Source organism: Musca vetustissima, unplaced genomic scaffold, assembly GCF_032173495.1.
Source record: "Musca vetustissima isolate MV318-11 ecotype Yass unplaced genomic scaffold, APGP_CSIRO_Mvet_v1 utg5761, whole genome shotgun sequence".
NCBI classification, from domain to species: Eukaryota; Metazoa; Arthropoda; class Insecta; order Diptera; family Muscidae; genus Musca; species Musca vetustissima.
In genome coordinates this window covers 167,778-190,666 of record NW_026880060.1, presented here as the reverse complement: position 1 = coordinate 190,666, position 22,889 = coordinate 167,778, and the positions used below count along the sequence as shown (strand labels likewise).

General features: G+C 34.4%; 2 protein-coding genes across 3 annotated transcripts; both read left to right on the top strand.

Annotated features, from left to right (window-relative positions):
- The first annotated feature begins 1,781 nt into the window (after nt 1-1,781).
- On the top strand, nt 1,782-7,512 carry LOC133325397 (uncharacterized). Its single transcript, XM_061534167.1, has 5 exons — nt 1,782-1,957; nt 2,038-2,178; nt 2,382-2,512; nt 2,581-2,773; nt 5,265-7,512. The coding sequence occupies exons 1-5, from the start codon at nt 1,782-1,784 to the stop codon at nt 7,510-7,512; spliced, it is 2,889 nt and encodes a 962-aa protein (XP_061390151.1).
- A 5,168-nt stretch (nt 7,513-12,680) lies between these two features.
- LOC133325390 (retinol dehydrogenase 14) lies at nt 12,681-21,596 on the top strand. 2 transcript variants are annotated; one of them, XM_061534161.1, is made up of 3 exons: nt 12,681-12,717; nt 20,613-20,751; nt 20,831-21,596. In XM_061534161.1, the coding sequence occupies exons 2-3, from the start codon at nt 20,619-20,621 to the stop codon at nt 21,559-21,561; spliced, it is 864 nt and encodes a 287-aa protein (XP_061390145.1). In that variant the 5' UTR covers nt 12,681-12,717; nt 20,613-20,618; the 3' UTR covers nt 21,562-21,596. The 2 variants fall into 2 exon arrangements, with proteins under 2 accessions (XP_061390145.1, XP_061390144.1); XM_061534160.1 differs by lacking the exon at nt 12,681-12,717 and adding an exon at nt 17,565-17,586.
- Nucleotides 21,597-22,889: the final 1,293 nt, after the last annotated feature.

Sequence of the window (22,889 nt, the reverse complement as noted above, 5' to 3'; positions counted from 1 at the left end):
CCGAATTCGCTGAAATTTGGTACATTAGGTTCTTATTGGGTACCAAATTTCCCCACTAAAAATTATAAATATAGGTCCACTTTTTCTGGTAGCCCCCATATAAGGGTACCTTATTTTTTCTCCAATTTGTAATTTAGTAATTTCTGTTATTATTGGGTAGCAGAAAATTTTTTTTTTCGGAGGGTTACTGCAATTTTCGATATTTTGAGGTTCTTGAACGCGTTTTTTAACCGAATTCGCTGAAATTTGTTATTTTGTAGTCGTATATGGTAACAAATCTCCCCACCAAAATTATTAATATTCACCCCCTTTTTATGGGTAGTCCCCATATAACCCCCCTTTTTATATTAAAATAGTTAAATGATTTGTTCCGTGTGTTGCGGTTGGTTAGTCGTTACGGGGAATAGTCAATTTTTACCCTACAAAGACTATTTAGCCATCTGTTGCAAGCATTCCGCCTTCTAAAGGTATTGTGATAAAAGAAACCCCAAACATGACGATAATGAAATATATCGGCAGACATTTAGGCATCTCCTCAATATAGTGATACCTCCTGAAGGAAAAAATTGAGATAAACAATTAAAATATTGGGTTCAATATTGGCATATACCGGTCATTAATTAGGCATAGCCCTCATATAATGATATGCCCAAATATTCACTATTTTCCTACACTATGTAATCAATATTAGTCCCCCTTTAGGCATAGCCTCATATAACTTTGTAATCTAAATTACAGTAGTTTTAGGATTTTATACTTTACCATGCGTTATCAGTATCAGTCCACTTTTTGGATCTTGCAGATTTTGGGAAAAATCCCCATTAAAAATTGCTGAAGTTTGTATTTGGTGTACATAATGGTTTACATAAATCGGTTTGTAGAATTATCGGTATATACCCACTTTTTGGTATGTTCCCTATATTTTCATTAAATGTATCTGACAGTATAACTATGGTGGAGGGCATCCAAAGTTCGGCCCGGCCGAACTTAACGCTTTTTCACTTGTTGGTATTAAAAGTGGGATATATCGGTCTAAGCTTTTGTGAAACCCCATGGAAAAGTACTTCTAATATTCGGTATTTTGGAATTTTTTTCCACGTTTTCAAACGATTTGACTGTAATTTAATATTGTGTCAATATTGGTCCCCTTTTTGGGGGTTGATGCCATATAACGCTATCCCCCATTTTATTGGTATTTTGTGGAGTTTGAATGGTCAAAATATATATTTTCGTTATGGGTCCATGTTTTTCTTTGTAGAAAATATTTGATATAGGTCCATGTTTTGACAATTGCGTAGTTCAACAACTCTTCTTTTATATTCTAAATATATAAATTAAGGTTATGTTGGTATTTTTACTTGCTTAACCTAATATTTGTTAATATTGCGGAGCGTGGGTCTCTGTGATCTCTCACGATTATAATTTTTTTGTAATTAAAAGAACTATGAGCTAGTATTACTGATTTACTAAAAATGTACTTCTCGAGTACGCAAAGATCTAAAGAAAATGCGTTCAAAGAAACACACGAATGCAAATGAACTTGTAGAACATCATGACCGTTGTTAATTTCAATGAACTTTGCTGAAATTTGCTGACAAAGAATTTTTCTTAAAGTAACGATGCGGTTATATATAAACTAAAAAAATTAAATTTACACATTATTCAACAGAAAGTGTTTAAAGATCACCAACTATTAGCTTCTGGGCAGTAGTTGGTTACAACGAGTCGAAGAGTTAAGTTGTTAATAATTTTCAAGATCAAGTTTTCCAGAATTTTAGAAAATGTCTTGGAAAAGAATTGTGATGTATATATTTGTAGCACTGTGTGCGACAGTTGCTTATGCCGATATTATGGTACAGTTAAATGTTAATCGGCCGGTAAATGATGTAAGTGATAAATTTGTAAGTTTTACCATGAAACCGGAGGATTTGTATGAAGCCTTGGATGGTTCGCATAGGTAAGTGGAAGGAGAAGGGTTAATTAATAAGTAATAATAATAATTTATTTATAAATCTTAATTTATAAATCTTCTTATAGGAAATCTATTACCCGCATGGCCTCAATGTTAAGTCACTCGCATCTAAAGTTTGTGGGTGATTATTATTTTGCCTCCAAAAGGAATACAAAGCTACGCAATCCCACAAAGATTGTGTGGAAGGGTTTCAATAAATGGACAAGGTAAGGATACCATTACAAGGATGGTGTGTAAATAAAATATTACATTTCTAAGTCATTTTTTCTCATTCGAATCGAAGTTTTGCAATGAAAAGGAAAGTCTGGCTTCTCTAAATCAAAACTCATTCAAATGATCATCGCTCTTACAGACAACATTCAAATAAATAAAAATATTGAATTTTTATTTGATTTTCTTTTTTGTGTAGAGCCTTGGACTGGACAATGGTAATACCAGTTCCATATACACCGAACGATTGGGATCCCATGCATACCTTGAAAATTTTAAATAATTCTCAAGCCGTTGGTATTAATGAGTGTATTTGGCAATTGGGAACAGGTAAGGATATAATTTAAAGGTCATTTTTTATCTGTTATTTTTATCTATGTGTGTGTGTTTCTTTTTAGATTTTGGCACCTCTGCCGCCACGGATTATGTCAACGAACTGAAAACATTCAATTTAATGGTGGATTCTTTTAGAGATGCCGATAACAATTGGCAAATTATGGGTGCTGACATTTCATCGGGCAGTAGTCCGGATGAAACACGTCGTTATATTGAAATGTCACGAGATTTGAATACAGCTTTCGGATGGGTTGAGTAAGTACAAAACCAAATACAATATTGTATGGATGACTTTAATAGGTACCGAATTTTTGATAGAAGAAGAATTGTATGTTATGTCCATCATGAGGTGGAAGGAAGGTTGCATTTGTCACTTCGTTTGCAAGTACCTCGATATATTCGTCGGATGCCACTTAAAGTATTTATATTCTTGATCAGAAGAAAATTGTATATCCGCATGCTAGTTGTTGTTGTTGCAGTTTAGACTGCGGTTAATTTTTCTATTAATCTGTTTTTTGCTCCATTTCAAAAAAGCTGCGACCGGTTCCGGTCCACAGTGAGAATGGTGTTAGGAAAGTGTTTTCAGCTGTGCAGTTGAAGAGGTGTAGCATGTCATTTGGATCGTTGCCAAATGCCGAGCAAATGTTGTCCACCGTACCATCAATTCGTGCCCAATACAAATTGAGGCAGCAAATCCAAATCCCAAAACTGAATTCAGGCACAACCACTCTGGTTCGTCGCTGCTCTCCTACTGCTATCCGTTTGGAGTTTTCGTATTCACCTTGTATTCTCGAATTGCTTCCTCCACTGCATCAGTGTGAATACGACACAATTCTGCTTGATAGACATTTTGATCTAAAGGCTCTCATTTGTACCTTTGGACCTCCGTTCGGATGACTGCTTTTGTAATATGCTATGTGGTAAATAATGTGGCCGTTGATTTAGTGGCGACATGTACTGATGGAACTCTTTCGTTGTTGTTGTAGGAACTGAAATTGTTGCAATTGTGTATCCAAATCAAGGAAGATTGCAACCTGTATGGGCAGCGTCAATAGGGAAATCGGTGACTCGTGAGTAGGCTTAGATGGGAAATTCGAATAGGGCAACGTATCGTGTGGTTCTAGTCCACATGCTGTGCATGTGTTAGGTACCAAATCAATTTGTGTCCATAAGGAATTGCGGAGTTCTTGACTGTGCTAAGACTACTTGTGTCTGTGGAGGCAGCTGTTTCTCCCTTTCTGCAATGGATGGTTCTCGATTATATCTTTTGTCTGATATTCAGACCTGCTTGATAGGCTTGTATATTTGGAACTCTCTCTACACTATGGAGTTCTCCACTGATGTGGCTGGGGCGGGAAGACCTGTCCAAGGGGCTATGACAGGGGCCTTCCCGATGATATCAACCAAACAGGTATTTAATCAACAATATTTGGTTATGTCGACGGACGGGTATGATTTTTCTCTATGTCCTCGAACAGTTTGACGTGGTTGACGCCTGTTTAAATCACGATAGAGCTCAAAATATTAAAATATTAAATATAAGCCTAATTTAAAAAAGGCGAGTCGATCTTGTGCTCAGTTTTTCCAATTTGAAAGACCATTCTTTGAAGATCTTTAATAATTCGAGGCCTTCTCCTTCTGCGTGAACCATCAGTATGCTCCCTTTTGAGCTGGGGCATCCTCATCCATTTGTACAACATATCCCAGCCTCTGTAGCTGCTGCAGCTCAATACGTCTAACAATGCCGATGTCCGAGAATAGCTGGTGGTTCATGGTTCATTCGACGTCGATATTCACCGTCGACATAGATCGGTCCATAGATCTTTCGGAGATTTTTTCTCCCAAACACTGCAAGAGCTGCCTAAGCTGCTTACGCAAGCACCCATTCTTCTGTGTGTGTGATTTTAGTCTGGTGGCATCTATTGCCTGATACTATTCTCCTCCGAAGTTCACAGTTGGTACGAGTCTACTTGACCTTTACGGCATTTACTATCAGACCCACATTGGCAGACTCCTTCTCAATTTGTTCAATGGTGGCCGTTACCGCTTGTAATGTTCGATCCATTATGTCGCTGTCATCGGCGTTGGCGAGTAACGTGTATGGTTTTGTGTACAGATTGTCATTTCTGTTTACTTTTGCCTCTGGTATGACCTTTGGCGTAGAGTGAAAACCTGGTCTATGGTGGATTTGCCAGGTCTGAAGCCGCATTGGTATGGTCCAATAATGTCATTGGCCATTGGTTTCAGTCATTCACACAGAATGTTAAATAGCACTCTATATGCGATGGGAAGAAGACTAATTCTTAAATATAGAGCTTTGAAATCAGGCAAATTTTACCAATACCGCGCTAAGTCAAAGCTCCTATATAAAGGTACCATCCTAATGTAAGGTATTTTCAGGATTTCAAAAATAATTGGTTCGAATTTCATATTTTTTGTTATTATTGTGTTCAGTTTCGGTTGCAAGGTCTGTTCTGTTCAGCCCTCTGTCTGTACGCCTGTTAAAATCACGATAAGCCCCAGAATATTTAACTGAGAAATCTAACAAAAGGTTAGATTTATTTAAGGTATTTTAAGATTTCAAATATAATTGGTTCTAATTTTACTTTTTTTTGGTTTTCCTGGGTGGCAAATCTTTTTACAAAAAATAATAATATCGATCCATTTTTAGATATAACATCCTTATAAATATTATTTTCTGTACTGACAGCATAAAAATCGTATTTTTCTCTTCTCCTTTGAACAGATCTCCCGATACATTCATTGGCAATAGCCTAAGTGCAGCTCTCAAAGACCAAGATCCCGCTCTGAAGGTACTATTTAAAGAAAAGGTACCAGTTTGGTTGACACTGCCACAAACTCAAAACTCCTTGATGATGTCAATGATGGACGAAGAATTACACGAAGGTTTAGATTGGGCTCAGACGATGGGTGATGCCGCCAATAGTGGTTTCAACACCATTTTCAAACACTTATCACTATCGGAATTAGAAAACCCAAAATATAGTTTCTTTGTAACGGCACTGTTTAAGAAAATTATGGGTTCGAGGGTGTTTGATGCCAAACCACTGACTGGGTTGTTTGGACGGAACAATAAGCTATATACCCATTGTGCCAATAGTGTATCCGGTGGTTTGGCTTTTATGGTCATTAATAAACAAGAAATGCCTTTGACAATTTCCGTGCGTTCTACCACCAAACTACGCGATACGGAGTTGTGGAAATATGCCTTGACCATGAATGATGATCAGGTTATGTTGAATAATAAGAGAGTGAGCGTAAATTCAACTCTATTGCCTGAGATTAAGAGAAAATCGGGCCACTCAACGGTACAACTGAGAACACCAGGGTCATCAGTGACTTTCTGGGTTCTGCCAAATGTCAATATGGAACATTGTGTGTTCACAGAAGTGGAGGAGGAAAATGTGTCCCAAGAAATGGGAAGTGAAGAAGAAGAAGTTGAAGTGGAGAAAGTCAAAAGATATTCCTCAACAGATCGTTTACTAAAGGAGCTGATTAAGGAAGCTGCCAGAACTCCAATGAGTCGCAATAAAAAATATCGCAATCGACGCTCATTGGATGGTGGAGTCAATGAACGTCAAAAAAGGTTTATTTTAGAAGATGCCATTACAGCTGGCACTGAGGGCATAAAGACGTTAACCGATAGTATCAAACTTCCGGAACCTTTAAGATTTCCCTTGAAAAGAGATGCCTTCACTCCCTCCAAGAGAAAGGCAGCCCTGGACTGGTTACAGAAGTTATTTCAGGAACCATTAAATATTGATATGCCTCTGTTACATCGATCGGCTAGAAATTCGGATAGCTACACCGGGCCCTTTTTCATGACACGCGATGGCAAAAAGACAGCCTTTGTGAAAAAGATAACCGAAATTAAGAAACCCGAAAAGAAATTGAATAAAAGAACCTTCGACGACTTGGAATTTGACGAAGAGAAATTCTTTAAAAATGTTGGCGTCCAATCGGAACCGGATTACATTAAAATACCCGAGGGTGATGTATTTCTACAGAACATTGCAAATATCAATGGAGAAGAGTTGCTGGATGAGGAGTTACAAATCGAAGCGGGCCAACAAAATAAAAAATTGGATAAGTTCAGAAGTAATCAGGATGTTGTTAGTGAAATGAAACCCTTGCGCCTATTGCCCACGGAGTTCTATGAAGCCCTCAATCCTAACCAGCCACGGGAAGGGAGTAAAATGAATATGGGACCCACTTTAAATTCATTGCTTTTTGCAGAAAATTACAATAAACCTTTTGGAAAGGATAAAGTCAATGTGTTTGGTAAGAATTTTGAGGAGTTGGCCACGTCAATGTTTAACACGGATAAAAAATTCCACGAAGACCCATTAAAGGAAAATGCCGATGAATTTGCTCAAGCTCAATTGAATATAAGTGAAAAGAATAAAGAAGCCCATAACGTGGATGAGGATACTAGTGAGCCAGATTCCAAAGAAGAGGAGGAACATTTAGAAACATCAAGCAAACCTGAAAAGTCACGTTTCTCAAATTTCATGTCGGGTAATATTTTTGGAGAAACAAATAAAAATAAAAATGACGATGAGGAAGATGACGATAAAGCAACAACACCTAAAACAAAATTTGATGAATTACCCTGGTGGGATCTATCACCATTACGTTCGAAACGTTCTGTAGATACCGAAACCCCTACTGATTCCACACACCACGATATTGTTGATAAGGATGATCAACCCATTGCCTCGGCCAGCGGTTTGTTTCCACGCCGCATGCGCGCCTTTGAACATAAAGTCGATGAAGCTGTACGCAGTACCAGATCCGATTCAGATAATGAAATCGATTCAATGGGAAAGAAATTGGTGAAAACATTTAAAACTCAAGTCTCGAAAATTGTCGATATTATGTCACAGCATGTCAACGAATGGTACAATTCATTGACCAAACAATTACAAAGTTCCACCAATGAAATTGCCAATGAAGTATATCGTAAAGATTAAATACAACTATTCTGATATTTATTTTATTATTATGTGGCATTTAATTTTATTGTTTATCAAGTATATATAAATTAATATTTATTTTATTATTATTAGCATACCACTTATCAATATGTTATTATTTATTTTAAATAACAAATAAAAACTATATTTAAATTAAAATGAATGCAACTATAATTAGTATTAAAATCTTGAAATGATTAGATGGGACTATGTGTGGTTTTTTTGAAAAAAATTTGATATAAGTAACAAACCATGAGTGATAATCAGGTTATGTTGAATAATAAGAGCGTGAGTGCAAATTTGACTCTACTGTCTGATATTACGAGAAATACGGGTAATTCAACGGTGCAACTGAGAGCACCACGATTTTCGGTTACATTTTCGGGTACCGAATATAAATATGGAACTTTGTAGATTTACGAAAATTGAAGAGGAAAATGTCTTCCATGAAATGGAATGTGATGCCACTAAAGTGGATAAAGTAAAGATATAACCCAGTGCAGCTAGAACTTCTTTGGGTAGTTATAAAAAATATTGTAATCGTCGTCCACTGGATCCAGTCAATGAACAACCAAAAGCTCGATTTTAGAAGATGAATATTATACAGAACCTTTAAAATTTCCTTTAACAAAAGAAAACTTTGCCCTCTCCAAGGGGAGAGGACAAGGACATGTTATAAAATTTATTTTATGAATCATATAAAACGTATTTAAAATGTGAAAAAAAAACCAACACAACTACCTGGCCAGTGTTGTCTGTTCAATACGAAAAAATTCAAAACCAACAGAAGAAAACGAATCTCATACTTCGAAGTCTATAGTAAAGTACGTTTTACTAAGATTGCCAAGACAGATGAAGATAACAGAATTGGTAATATAAAAAAGAAACAAAGAATAAGGAAAGAAGCAAAGTCGGTGCCGACTATATGATATTCTACACGGCTCTCCGTATATACAAGAGTTATTTTAAACCGGAACAATAATTCTCGAAGAAAAAAAAATTGGCTGATTCCTGCAGTAAAATCTCATGAACCTTGCGCAGCAGTGTGATTATCATAGTCGGATTACGAAGGTCAATATTTATAGTTGATACCTAATATTAAACCATGCTCATATTGATAGTTTGCTCGAACTTAATTCGACATTCAAAATATAGCCGAAACATGGACTTATATTCAGAATGTTCTCCAGTAGTGTTGGCAGGTTATTAGGGATGCTATTTTTATCTTGTTATTCATTCTGGGGACAATATCTCAACAAAAAAAACTAATGGAACTGATGTGGTTCAGTGGCGAGATCCGAAATTATAGTCTTCCCTACCTTACCACTTTGGTGGACAATGTCGTACTTTCTCCACTAATAAATAGTTTTATATATATATATATATAAAAACAAACATGGATTACGCCTGGCTATTTTGTAATTTGAATACGTGTTATTAAATCACCACGAGCCCAGAATGTCAAGTTTACTGGCAAATGTTTGTAACGGGCAAAAGGAAACGAAATAGAACCATGGCTCATTTTGAGAATATGCATGGAATCAATGTCTGAGTTGAGAATGTAGGCATGTCCGTCCGTCTGTTGATGTAAAATTATAAAAAAAGTACAGGTTGCATTTACGATTTGGATGAAATTTTACATAGCCCATTTTGCCTATGGACGAACCCTACTGAAATTGGAGAAAATCGGTTCAGATTTCGATATAGCTCCCATATCTATTTTCGTCAGATTTGATGCAAATGGTGCCAAACACTCAAAGTGTCTCTGATTGTGACAGCACAGCGTACCGAGTTAAGCACAGATTGACGTATGCGAAGTTGTGTTGAACTCGGTTCAGATTTAAATATAGCTCCCATATTGGTAAGTGCACCAATAGTCGGCACTTTAAGAATTTTCGCATTTTAAACATTGCACCATCCCGAGAGCATTATTTTCACTGTATTGTATTTATGTTCATATGTTTCCAGATTTTGTTTACTCCCCGATGCAATAAACAATTGTTTAATTAATATGTATTAAAGTAGATTAAATTGATAATTAGCTAAAATAGTGTCATTGTGCCAATAGTCGGCAATTTTTTTCCAATTGTCGGTATGTCGTATTATAGTTAAACAAAAATTATTTATTTAATTAATTTTTCTGCTATTTTCATTCAAATAATTTTATTTATTAAAATATTAAATTATAAAACATGGTGCCGGCTTCGGGAACCTTTTATCCAATTCTCGGCATGGCTAAATAATGCATTTCAGAGGTTAAAATAATTTAAGATTAAAACCACGTCTTCCATTATGTAAAACCACTCAAAACTGATTTTTTTGTTAAAAAATAATCATTTTTCATTTTTCCAATTTAACATTTTTGAGCCAAAATTATCGAATAGGTGCTTATATGCCATATGCCGACTATAGGAAAACAAATATTTTTTTTATGATTTTAATTTCTAATGTATTCTCCTGTATGTTCTTTACAATTACGAATATGATCCTTGTGAAAAATATATAATTTTAATATTGTTACAAGTCTTTTGAAATCGAAATGCCCACTAATTTTTTCTTAAGAAATGAAAAAAATTGTGTTGACAACGTCATTGACCAAATGCCAAATTTTGACTGAATAAGAACTTAGCTAGATTAAATGTTATACAGAGATATGATGCAGTGTTATTAAAGATTATTCAAGGTGATTAATTTGAAATATAAGTTTGAATTCAAGTAAATTGTACCCCCATCGTTAGATTTTGTTCACTACCTTTGTATACGTCTTTTAGTATTTCGTTCTAAAGACAAAAGGTAGTAGCAAAATCTAACGAGTAACTGTGTCAAAGCGCCGCTTTGTGACATCTTAGCTTTACATTACACTCGTTCTTTGGTTCACGACCAAAAAGCATCAACCCCTACACCCTGTAGAAAAGGTAATATTAATTGTTCAACGAACAATTCAAAAAAACAATTCAAATCTACGTTTGGAAAAAATTCTTAAATAATTGTGTTTTTATTTCCATTTATTTTCATATTTTGCATCAACGCAAACACACGGTATTTTTCATATTTAGTTATTGAATTTTTTAGTTATTTGAAGTTATATAAAACATATGCCGACTATTGGTACATGACGGAATTAGGTGCGTTTACCCTATATTTTATCTGATTATAAGTAAATGGTGCATCAAAGACCCAAAGTTAAGCCGATTGACACAAAATATTGAACAACGTACTGACGTTACTATAACATTACGTGTGTCAAGTTTTGCTCAAATCGGTTCAGATTTGGATATAGCTCCCATACATATTTTCGTCCGATTTTAAGTAAATGTTGCCCCAAGGACCCAAAATTGGACCGATAGGCAAACTTACCGAAGATAGTATAGCCTAACGTGTGCCAAGTTTCGTTGATATCAGTTCAGGTTTGGAAAAAGCTCTAATATATATTCATCCAATTTTAAGTAAATGCCCAAATTACCTAATCTGTGAAAAGTTTCGTGTAAATCGGTTCAGATTTTGATATAGTTTCAATTTATATTTTCGTCCGATGGTGCACCAAAGTCCTTATGTTAGTTAAATTGAATCGAAATTTTACACAACCTACAAAATTGGGCATATAATTAGGTATTGGAGTTTTGTAGAAATGCAGACATAGCTCATATATATTCACGCCCGACTTCATGTTAATTGGATTGATCTAAGTCGGTTCATATTTAGATATTTTAGTTCATCCAAATTTATGTTTATGGTCCTTCAAAAATGTTACGTCTGTTAGGATACATCTGCTGAATAAGCCCAAAGTGGTGAAGGGTATCATATAGTCGGCCCGTCCGGCTTCTGAATGATAGGTACAATTGCCCTTTCAAATGTAAGTAAAAAATATTTGTTTTCGATATTTTGGTGTTGAATTCGATGTTTGTAACTTAACAGTGAATGAAGTCCAAGTATTCTCAATTGAGTTTACGTGTGACATTAATATTTTTTCTACCTCTAAATTGTTATATCCGATTCGGATTGTTGTACAATAACACATGCTGTTAGTTCTGCCCCCGGTCTGTAAAATATGTAAACAAATTTTACTAATTTTCAATTTCAAAATCTGGTCGCCTTTAAATGGTACTTGGTGTCTTAAATCAATAATTCGATGATACACATTTTTGTGGTACCCTTAAGGCTGAGGGTATAAAAATGCATATCAGACAGAAAATTACTCTGAGGGACATACAATAGATACGGATCTTGTTGTTTTTTAGGGCCCTTATGTTTTAGTTATATTGTACGTTTGTCTAGAAATATAACCATGGCCTAATAATAAAGCATTCCTTTCATAATTTGCTCTTTCACTCCCGATTCTGGGCAATATCACATTCAATTATTTTATTATTTCCACTGATACGTAGAAGATGTCTTAAAAACAAATCTTATCTTATTATTGTCTCATACATGTTTAAGTAGTAGCCTTTTCTCTGCCTAATTATTTCACAAAACCTACAGTAGATAATTGCATGTGAATAAAACAATAATATTATAGAGTCACCTATAAACTCTGACATAGATATGACATTTTGATCGTCTTTCATAAAATACAACCAAGCGCCTCTGATAATTAATAGTCAGCGTGCGACATAGAAAAATCCCCCTATACAACAATATTTCGCTCTTCTCTTTTTATGTTAATGTTTAAACAAAAGACTTAAGCAACAAACTTGATTTCTCGCTATAACTATCTTGATGGGAGGGAGGCATAAGAAAAGTCACAGCATCAAAAATTACTCTCACTGCCTCTCTCCCAACTAAAAATTGGCAAAAACTTCATTTAACAACAAAACATTTACTCAGAGACAAACAAAACAAAAATGAGTTTGTTTGTGTTGAAAATGCAATCTCAGCATATAAAGCAACCTGTTGTTGTTGTTGTTGCTACTGCAACTAGCGGTTTAGAGACCGAATATGAAGTGGGCCAACTACACCATAACAATATTATTATAAGAAAAGACAAAAAAAAAAAAAAAACGAACTATACATACACAAAGCTATGGTTTAAACGTGAGTTTTACTATAGAGCCGCTCAATTCATGGCTATAAAGACCAGTCTTAAACAAAACGTTCAAGGCGAAGGTTGTGTGGATTTTTAGTTTGCTGTTCGAAATAAAGTGGAAACAGCTAAGCCGATATTAAAAAAAAAAAAAATATATTATATATAATTAACATAAAAAGGTAAGTTTTTTTTTTTTTGAGAAAAAAATAATTAAAGTATAAATTCCAAACAAACAATAAGAAAGGTGAACTTAACGATGACTTGTATAATTAATGGAAAAGTGAAAATAATAATGGAAAACTGTGTAGAGTTCAACACTTGATGGAAAAATTGCCTCTAATTAAGTTCATAGTTTTTTTTGGTTTCTGTGTGACGTGGTAGTTTTCTTCTTCCGTTCCATCTTCTTTAACTTTTCTTACGGTCATTAACTTCAAGTTTCTCATTACTGATGCTTCGTTTTGTTGTGTTGTTTTTATGCTTAGTGCTAGTGTTTTTTTCGTCTGGTCTACACATGTCGACATTGAACTTTGATAAAGTTTGCTTTGTTTTTGTAATATTTCCGACCATTATTATGTGAATCTTCTGTAGGAGTGTCTGTTTTGTCATCGAACAAACCTTTCGGCAAAACTTTTGTTTAGTTGTTTATGCTTGTGTCAACTTCGAAGCGAAAGTGGGGTCTTAATATTGGACGGTTGGTGTGCTTGCTTTGAAATACCAACACCAAAATTTCGTAAATACCAATGGGCTGTGTGTGTGTGTAATAATTGATTTGATGGTCATGTTGGTTTGATACCAATGCGGGTTGGCTACCTTTTTTTCTTGGCTAGTACAGTGGTTTGAAATAGTTTTTTTATGAGAAAAAAATTTTAAGAATAAAATTTCGATATTTTTGTTTATTTTTCGAATTTGACAAAATGTATGTTTTCTAAATAGGATTTCTGAACATCAAAGTTCGAACAAAATATATCGTTAATTAATTTTGAACATACCTTTTTTAAAAACACTACCAATTTCGAATAAAAAATGCATAGCATAGGGAAGTTCCATATATACCTCATCTTCGGACTCTATGTGAGGGAGATTCAAGAAGAAGTGGGTCGATTGGTCCCTTCTTAGGACTTTATATAGATCTGGTAAAAATATTACGATGTGTAAAGTTTGGATCAAATCGGACACTCAATTTAATTGATATTGGATTTACTCTGTGTGTAAAAGATACCAGAAGAAGCATCGGACTTGATCTAGGTCTGCTAATTTTTTTTTCTATGAGCAAAGTCAGGCTTAAATTTCAAAACATTGAATCTGTTTGTAGGAGGTGTCAGAAGTCCCACCTTAGGACTTTAGAAATATTGTGCTGTTCAAAGTTTGGATAAATTTGGATATTCCGCTTCATATTAGGTTTACCAATTTATTTTAAAATTTTGCCCTTTGTGGCGAGGTGCCAGAATGGTGGTAGGCCGATGGGTCGATGAGCAAATTTAGGATGAAAATGGATATTCCTTTCGCTTCATATAATTTTTAAAATATTTTCAAATTTTTACCCTCTAAGGGGTTGGCACCAAAAGGTGTGGTCCATCATTTTTAAATTTGGATAAAATCGAAGGACATTTTTAAATCGACTTTTTTGCGTAGTGAAGGGTATATACCCTCATTCGCCAAAGGCTGAGGGGATACAAATAGGTGCCTGGAAATTAATTTATTTTTTACGCAAATATTTAAATTTCGTATACTTTTTTATTTATTTTTTAAATCATCGAACATCTTAGAAAGGGTTATCATTAAAAAACATTTCCTCTCTCCTTGACACTGTGCAGAGCCTCTCTCATCACTTGTGACCTCGATTTGTTATTGTGGTTCATCGTTTTCGATTTCGTTTTCAATATAACATTTTGTTTTTGTTGTTGTTTATTTATTGCATGTATTAAGTAATATTGCCATAAATATGCTTAAGTAATCAAAACCTGTTAACAATAATTTTATCGGTAATTAACATATAACGGTGTACTTGTGAAGGGTTTATAAATTATATTACGAATATGAACATAAAACCAGGGCGAATAGTGAAAAATTATTTAAATCCAGCGGATAAACTATAATAGTAATTTTTGGAAATGTCAAAGTAAAACAAACAACTCTTCTTAAAATCGATATTTCACGTGATAAGCGTACGTATTAATTGAAAATCTACTCCAAATCGGCAAATTAAAGCCGGGTTTAAAAACCTCAAGCCGGGCCGACGAGTACCCTTCACCACTTTGGGTATATTCTACATATGTATCCTGACATGAACGAACTTAAAGATGTGACCTTTATCTATAAGTTAACCGGCCAACATCAATCCATACACATGATTTTCTGCATCCTATGTAAAATTTCATTTCATTCGGGCAGACTAATCGATTTAAAGCAAATTTGATACACCCTATTCGGTATGCAGCACTTTTCAAAATTTGTTCCCAATCAGACTCCCGTTCGAAATATATATATATGGAAGCTATTGGTCTGTTCCCGTACTGCAAGAATCTACTACATTTTACTATTTTCTTCAATAATATAAAGGAAATTTCGTTATCGTAGTAGAAAGTCGTAGAATCTTGTAGTAGGAGAACAGACCATATGTCTGCATCTGGACCACTTTCAACAAAACGCAATAACGTCGTTCTAGTCCCAATCTGATACGTTGTCAAAAAATTTCGTGTCAATCGGGCAAACATTAGGAGTGCACCAAACTCCTAAAAATTTACCTAAAATATATATGTGGGAACTATATCTAAATCTGAACTCATTTCAAAGACACTTGCAAGAGATTAATTTGTACTAAATCTGAACCCATTTACATGAAATTAGACGAAAATATATATGGGAGCTATAAGAAAATCTGAACCGATTTCTGAAACTTAACACACATCATTCTAGAAGTAATTCAGTACGCTATGCCAAATTTCGTGGAAATCAAAATGTATATAGGTACTTTGGTACACCATATAAATGGGAGCTATATCTAAATTTGAACCGATTTTCACGAAACTTAACAAACATTATTCTGCACTTAATTCCATTCTAAGCACGCTTTGCCAAATTTCGTGGGAATCAAAAAATATATAGGGACATTGGTGCACCATTTGTAGTAAATCGGATGAAAATGTATATGGGACCTATATCTAAATCTGAACCGATCTTCACGAAACTTAACAAACATAATTCTGCACTTAATTCAGTACGCTGTGCCAAATTTCCTGTAAATCGAAAGATATATAGGGAGTTTGGTACACCATACACATTAAATCGGTCGAAAATATATATAGGAGCTATATCTAAATCTGAACCGATTTCCACGATACTTAACACACATTATTCTAGACCTAATTCAGTACACTATGCCAAATTTTGTGGAAAGCGAAAGATATATAGGGACTTTGGTGCACCATTAACATGAAATCGGACGAATATATATGGGAGCTATATCTACATCTGAACCGAATTTTCCCAATTTCATTAGGGTTCGTCCTTGGGCCAAATAAGTGACCTAATTTCATCCAATTTGGATCATAAATGCGACCTGTACTTTGCTTGCAATTTAACATGGAGAGACAGACGTACAGATGCACGGACGGACATCAATAAATCGACTCAGAAAGTGATTTTATGCATATTCTCCAAAGGAACCCTGTGTCTGTCTAGTTTCCTTTTGCCTGTTACAAAGACATGCACAAAGTCATACCCTGTACCACAGTGTGGTGAAGGGTATAAAAAGAAAGTACAAAGGTCAGCAATAATTTTCAACAAAAACCTTAGCTAATAATTCAAAACATAGCTAGGTGTTTTCTGCTGCCATCATAAGCTTTCAGATTTTGGCGGTCCCGATTGGATCATGGTTTTAGTGTTGCACAGTGTTATCAATATTTATTTTAGGGTAGCACTCCATATAATGGTACCTCCTTATTTCGGGATTTTGTGGACTTTTTCAAACAAATTCACTGTATTTTTTTATTTTGGTCTCTCATTGAAAAGAAAATCTCCCTACCAAAAAATTATCAATATTGGTTCAAGGGTTTTCGATGAGTGGCAAATCGCTCTTACTAATAGGTATCTATATCTGCTCATGATTAGGTATGGTTTTCATATAATGCAACCCTCTAATTTTCGTTATTTTTAGGATTTCCGACATGTTTTTCACCGAGTTAGCTCCAATATGATATTTTGGTTTTCTATTTGCTGTTCTATATTGAATATGTTTCTATTTATACCCTACACAACTAAGTTGTCAGTGTATTATAGCTTTATGCAGACCCAAGAGTTTGTAACGCCGCGAAATATTGGTCCTAGACCCACTATTAAGTATACCGATCGTCATATCTCGACAAGCTGAGTCGATCTAGTTTTAGAATTTTCTAGGTTCCAATTTCCCGACCTGAGTGTCTGTAGTTTGGTATTAATTTTCTCCTGGCAACATTTTTGCCACATTTTTTCAAGATTTTGTCTTATATTTAGAAATTAAATCACCTTAGCAACAACCTAGATGATGTGATAGAAAATAAGGTATTAAGAATTTATCAATTTATTGACATTTTTAGATTAACATTTACTGTAGTTCCGTAGGTTATATAAACTACAAAAGCAATTCAATATTAAAAACCTCAACCTAATAATCCTATTGCATCTTTTTTCGTAAAAAAACTATGTTATGCTAATAAGATTTATGTCAATGGCATATTTGTAAATCAAATTTGAATACATTGAACCCAAAAGACAATAACAACAGCAATACTTTTCAAATACAATGCCATCGATCAATGATCCTAATAAATATTAATTAATCTTATTTTTTTATATAATACATTTGTGCATCTCATGTATCTGTAATAACTATATGTTTCAATGTATATGTGTGTGTATATATTTTATAGATGGGTCTCTTGGCCTTGTTACCACCATCTGAAAATTATGCACGAGATATTTTCATAATAGCTGTCATCTCAGCATTTATTGCCACTTTGTTTAGTCTACGTTTTTATTTGCGTATTACAGCGGGAAGGTGTTTCACCGAGGTAACGACTTTTTTGTTTTGTTTTTATTTTTCAATATTTTTTTATTGTTTCTATATGGAAATTTCCTCCCTTGGATTACTCACACATTGGTTATTGGTTGTAAAATTTTTCCTTTAAACGTCTACTATTAATTAATTCCAAAAAATAATAATAAACTACAATTTGTGGTATTATGGAATTTCCTCAGAGTTGTTTTTGTTATTTTTTAATCCATTTGTAAATTCTAAGTAATCGTAATTGGAGATACAGTGGGGATTGTTTAAAAAAAAATTTATACTTGTAAAAAATAAAATACCAGAATTGTGTACATTTTGTATTTAAATTTTAAATATATTGCCAAAAAAAATATTTGTTTTTTCTTTTAATTTTGTTAAAAGGTGTCATACCTACGTATTTACTTATACTGCAATTGTATAATTTTTCCCATCCTTTTTTTAAATCTATTGTTTTTGTTTTGTTTTCCTATATATCTTTCGTGTGGTTAAGTTTATTATTTTATGCCAGAGGTTAAACATTTAATTAAATATCAATTGTATAAAATTTAAAATTAATTAACTGTTAATTATAACCTAAGAGTAAAACACTAAAGTGTTTACATTACAAGCAAAGATATATTATTGTCAATCGACCCTACAATACTAAGTTGTATTATAAACTGTTCGAAATATTCCGACGAGATAAATCAATCAGGTACATGTTTATTGCAAATTTTCCGATATTTCGCATAGATGACGTTACTATATTTAAATTAATGAGATTTTATTTTTTATGAATGTCGTATAGGGGTTATTTTCAACAAAAACAAGGAAAAAGGTCGTAAGTTCGGCCGATATAAATTTGGTGTGGATTTAATGATGATCGTTGAAAGGATACTAAACAAAGGAGGATATAATTTCACTACCTACGATGTTATTACGTGGACTATGTAGAAAATGTATCATTGTATGATGACCGTGGGTTTTAAGTCCTAGTCCCATTTTCAAACAAGAAAATCTCGAAACTTTTGATCAGAATAAAATTTTATGTGATTCACACATAGCTACATCTCATAGGATGTTTGGTATTGCAAGTGGTATATATAGGTCCACGTTTCGGTAAAGCCGCCATATAACGGTACCATCAATGGAGGACGCAATATTCGGAATTTTTCAACTGGATTGGTTGTAATTTGGAATTTTCATCTCATCATAGCTACCATGTAAATTTACCTCAAAAAATTTGGTCTTTTCAACCGAATTGACTGTAACTTTTTGGGATCTCGTGTGATGTCAAATTTTCCCCCATAAAGAATTATCAATGCCGGCCCACATATCAGTAGTGCCTCCATATAACGGCATCTCCCAATTTTTAGTATTTCGGGGATTGTAGGCACAATTTTGAACCGAAGTGGTTCTTATTTGATATTTTGGATTATCATTGGATAGGAAATCTCTGTACGAAAAACTGACAATATTGGCACAAATGTCAGGGTAGAGGTACCTATCATTATTTGGTATTTTCAGCACGTTTCTGAACCGAATTGGCTTTTATTTGATATTTTGGTTTCTAAGGGGATACTCTACCCAAAAATGATCAGTATAAGTTCACGTTTTGATGTAACCCCCAGTTTGAAGATTTTAGCCGCATTTTCCACCGAAGTAGCTGTAATTTAACATTCAAGATTCTTTTTGCAGAAAAAAATTCTTTATAGTCCCAAGTTTTGACAGTTTTGATAAAGAGAATTACAAAGATCTCGATCCATTTTCGGTTTCATGGAGAATGATTTTTGCACATAATATTCAAAATAGATCCACGTTCGGACATAGCCCCCACATGATGGTCCCGAACCATTTTCCATATTTTTAGCCGCATTTTGGCACCGAAGTTGCTGTCCCGGTTTCCTGCAGAGTAATTTTTTCAGAAAATATGCAATATCGTTCCAACATTTTTGCAGACAATTTTTTATAGCCTAAGTTTTTACATAACTCCGCAATAAAGAGACTCACAAAGGTCCTGTCCCATTTTTGGTGCTTTTATGTTTTCAGCCACATTTTTGCACCGAAGTTGCTGTTATTCGGCATTGCGGTTTTCTGGAGAAATATTTTTGCAGATAATATTCAATATAGATTCACGTTCGGACATAGCCTCCACATAATGGTCCCGACCCATTTTCGATACTTTTAAGGTTTTAGCAGCATATTTGCAGCGAAGTGGCATTCCCGGCTTCCTGGAGAGTGATTTTTGCAGATAATATTCAATATCGTTCCATGTTCGGACATAGCCTCCACATGATGGTCCAGACCGATATTCGGTACTTTTTAGTCGCATTTTTGCGCGGAAGAGGCTGTTAATCAACATTCCGAATTCTTGAAGGGTAAAACACACATTTGCAGAAATGTTATGAATACCTGTTGAATAACAAACTTCTTTGGATATATTTTTTAATATGGGTTCATTTTTTTAAATACATACAAAGACCCTGCTTAATTTTTCCTGTATGTTGAAGTTCAGAGTCCCGTTTATATACCTGTGCGTTTTTTTTTAATTTGGTATATTATTTTCCCAAATTAACTACCTTCTCAAAGACAACTTACAATGGCATAATCACCATATGAATTTTTCCACTTTTTTGAAAAATTTGAATATACCACATGGTGAAGGGTATAACAAATTCGGACCGGTCGTACTTAAAGAGGTTTCGAATTGTTATTCAAATTTAATATTATGTTTTTATATATGAAAATATGGTTTTGCAAGTACTTGTCTGGAGATTTTTTTTATTTGGACTCTTATCAGATTATGTTATCCAATGTTGCTCCGATATTATATACGGTATTTGGTTCTGCTAGATATTTGTACATATATTATGTTATTACCAATCTGTATGGTTCCCTCTATTTCTAGGGCCAAATGTTCCCCACATTAATCCCAATTGTACAGAATTCTTCAAATTTCCTTTCTAATTTTTATTGTTCCCTAAAATCAACAAAAAATGGTATTTTCCTTAAATAAAAATAAACTAATTTTATTTGTTTATATTCCCTTAGACAAGAATGGAAGGTAAAACTGTTATAATTACCGGTGCCAACAGTGGTATTGGCAAAGAAACCGCCCGTGATTTGGCCAAGCGTGGTGCCCGTATTATCATGGCATGCAGAAATCTTGAAACAGCCAATGCTGTCAGAGGTGAGTGGGCATTGCCCAATGTCCATTAAAATAAATTTATATTTGTGACTATTTTAATTATTTAATTTCCTTTTTACAGATGAAATTGCCAAGGAAACAGCCAACAATAAATTGATTGTGAAAAAACTGGATTTGGGCAGTTTCCAATCGGTTCGCGACTTTGCCGCTGATATCCTAAAGACTGAAAGCAAAATTGACGTGCTCATTCACAATGCCGGTATGGCTTTGGCTTTCCGTGGACAGACCAGTGTCGATGGCATCGAATTGACCATGGCCACCAATCATTTTGGTCCATTCCTTTTGACACATTTATTGATTGATTTGATCAAGAAGAGTGCCCCAGCACGTATCGTGATCGTCGCCTCGGAATTGTATCGTTTGGCTTCGGTAAATGAAAATAACTTGAACCCCATCGGCACTTTCCCTGCTGCCTATTTGTACTATGTCTCCAAGTACGCCAACATTTTCTTTGCCCGCGAATTGTCGAAACGTTTGACCGGCACCGGTGTCACCGTCAACTTCTTACATCCCGGTATGATTGATTCCGGTATCTGGCGTAATGTTCCATTCCCCTTGAATTTGCCCATGAAGGCCATCACCAAGGGTTTCTTCAAGACCCCTAAAGGTGGCGCGCAAACCTCCATCTATTTGGCCACATCCGATGAGGTTGCCAATGTTACTGGCAAATATTTCATGGACTGCAAGGAGGCTACATTAAGTCCTGCTGCCATGGATGTTGAAAAGGGTATTCGTATCTGGGAAGAATCCGTTAAAATTTGCAAATTGACTCCTCAAGATCCTAAGATTTAAATTAGTTGTTGTATCTGCGAAACCTAGTGACTGGTAATTTTCTTTTTCATTTATATAAGGTTGTTTTTTTGTAAACTTCATCATATCTACATAAGTACATTTGGTATGTATTTTGATTATGTACTACTATAAGTCCACATTAAAATTTTTGTAATAAAATAAAATAAACAATAAAATTGTGTTAATGTGTTTATTTCCTTTTTTGCGATTAGTCTATTTGAATCAGATATATACTTCATTTTAAAACATAAGAACCTTCTGATAGCCGGTATGATCGTTTTATACCATCCACCAAGAGATGGGTATTCAAATATGTAAAATCGGCCGGGACCCTTAAATTAAATTTAAAGGGGCGTTCATTGTAATTTGCCTAATTTGGTTGGAAAATGTGACTACCCTTCCAAAATTCAAATGGGGGGAACCGAAATCGTTTTCTTAAGTTGATAAATGTCTGCGGAATCAAAAATGTCCCTAGAATTACAAAAAATCCTAAAGTGAGCAGGTTAAAGTATGATCATTAGGGTTATGATTTTGTTCAACCTCATTTCATCCCAATATTTGTCAGATTAAGACCAAATTTTGCACAACGTACTAAATTAGATCCGGACTGATATATGCAAAGTTATTTTGAAATCGGTGCAGATTTAGATATAGCTTCCATATATATTTTCTTCCTATTATATTCGAATGGTCACCAAACTCCCAATATTTGTCCGATTGAGACAAAATTACGTTAAAAAAGTTACGCATAAAATTAAGTACTGAATTAGATCCCGATTGATGTCCGTAGAGTTTTATTGGAATCGGTTCAGATTAATGGTGCACCAAACTCCAAATATTTGATAGAGACAAAATGTTGCACAGGTCCTAATTGATGTATCCGAAGTTTTGTTGGAATAGGACCAGATTTATATATAGCTCTTATATACAGTTTCATCCGATTTTATTTATGTAAATGGTGCACCAAACTTGCACTCTTTTATCCGACTAAGACGCAATTTTGCATAACTTATTGTATTGAGTTTAGATTGATGTATATTATATTTTGTAAAAACGGTTGATATTTAGATATCTCCTGTTTATATTTTCTTCCGATTTTATGTAAATAGTTCCATATTAACGATATTTGGAAGCGGGGTTGGAATTTAGTCTAGAATATTTTCTGTTAAAATTGGTTGAAATCTGTACATGTAGATATATCTCTGATATATACTTCCGTCCGATTTTATGTAAATGGTGCACCGATAAGCCTACGTCTGTTCAAGGGCTTTTGCATTGTTATATATGTTACTGTAATATTTCCTTTCCATTTCGTAAGTATTACGTGT

What these genes read in the sequence shown, in the direction of transcription:
- LOC133325397 (XM_061534167.1), top strand. Translation starts at nt 1,782, where the DNA reads ATGTCTTGGAAAAGAATTGTGATGTATATATTTGTAGCACTGTGTGCG. An exon ending in TATTTGGCAATTGGGAACAG is followed by an intron (nt 2,513 to 2,580) that starts GTAAGGATATAA and finishes GTTTCTTTTTAG; the next exon opens with ATTTTGGCACCTCTGCCGCC. An exon ending in ACAGCTTTCGGATGGGTTGA is followed by an intron (nt 2,774 to 5,264) that starts GTAAGTACAAAA and finishes TCCTTTGAACAG; the next exon opens with ATCTCCCGATACATTCATTG.
- LOC133325390 (XM_061534161.1), top strand. Translation starts at nt 20,619, where the DNA reads ATGGAAGGTAAAACTGTTATAATTACCGGTGCCAACAGTGGTATTGGC. An exon ending in AACAGCCAATGCTGTCAGAG is followed by an intron (nt 20,752 to 20,830) that starts GTGAGTGGGCAT and finishes TCCTTTTTACAG; the next exon opens with ATGAAATTGCCAAGGAAACA.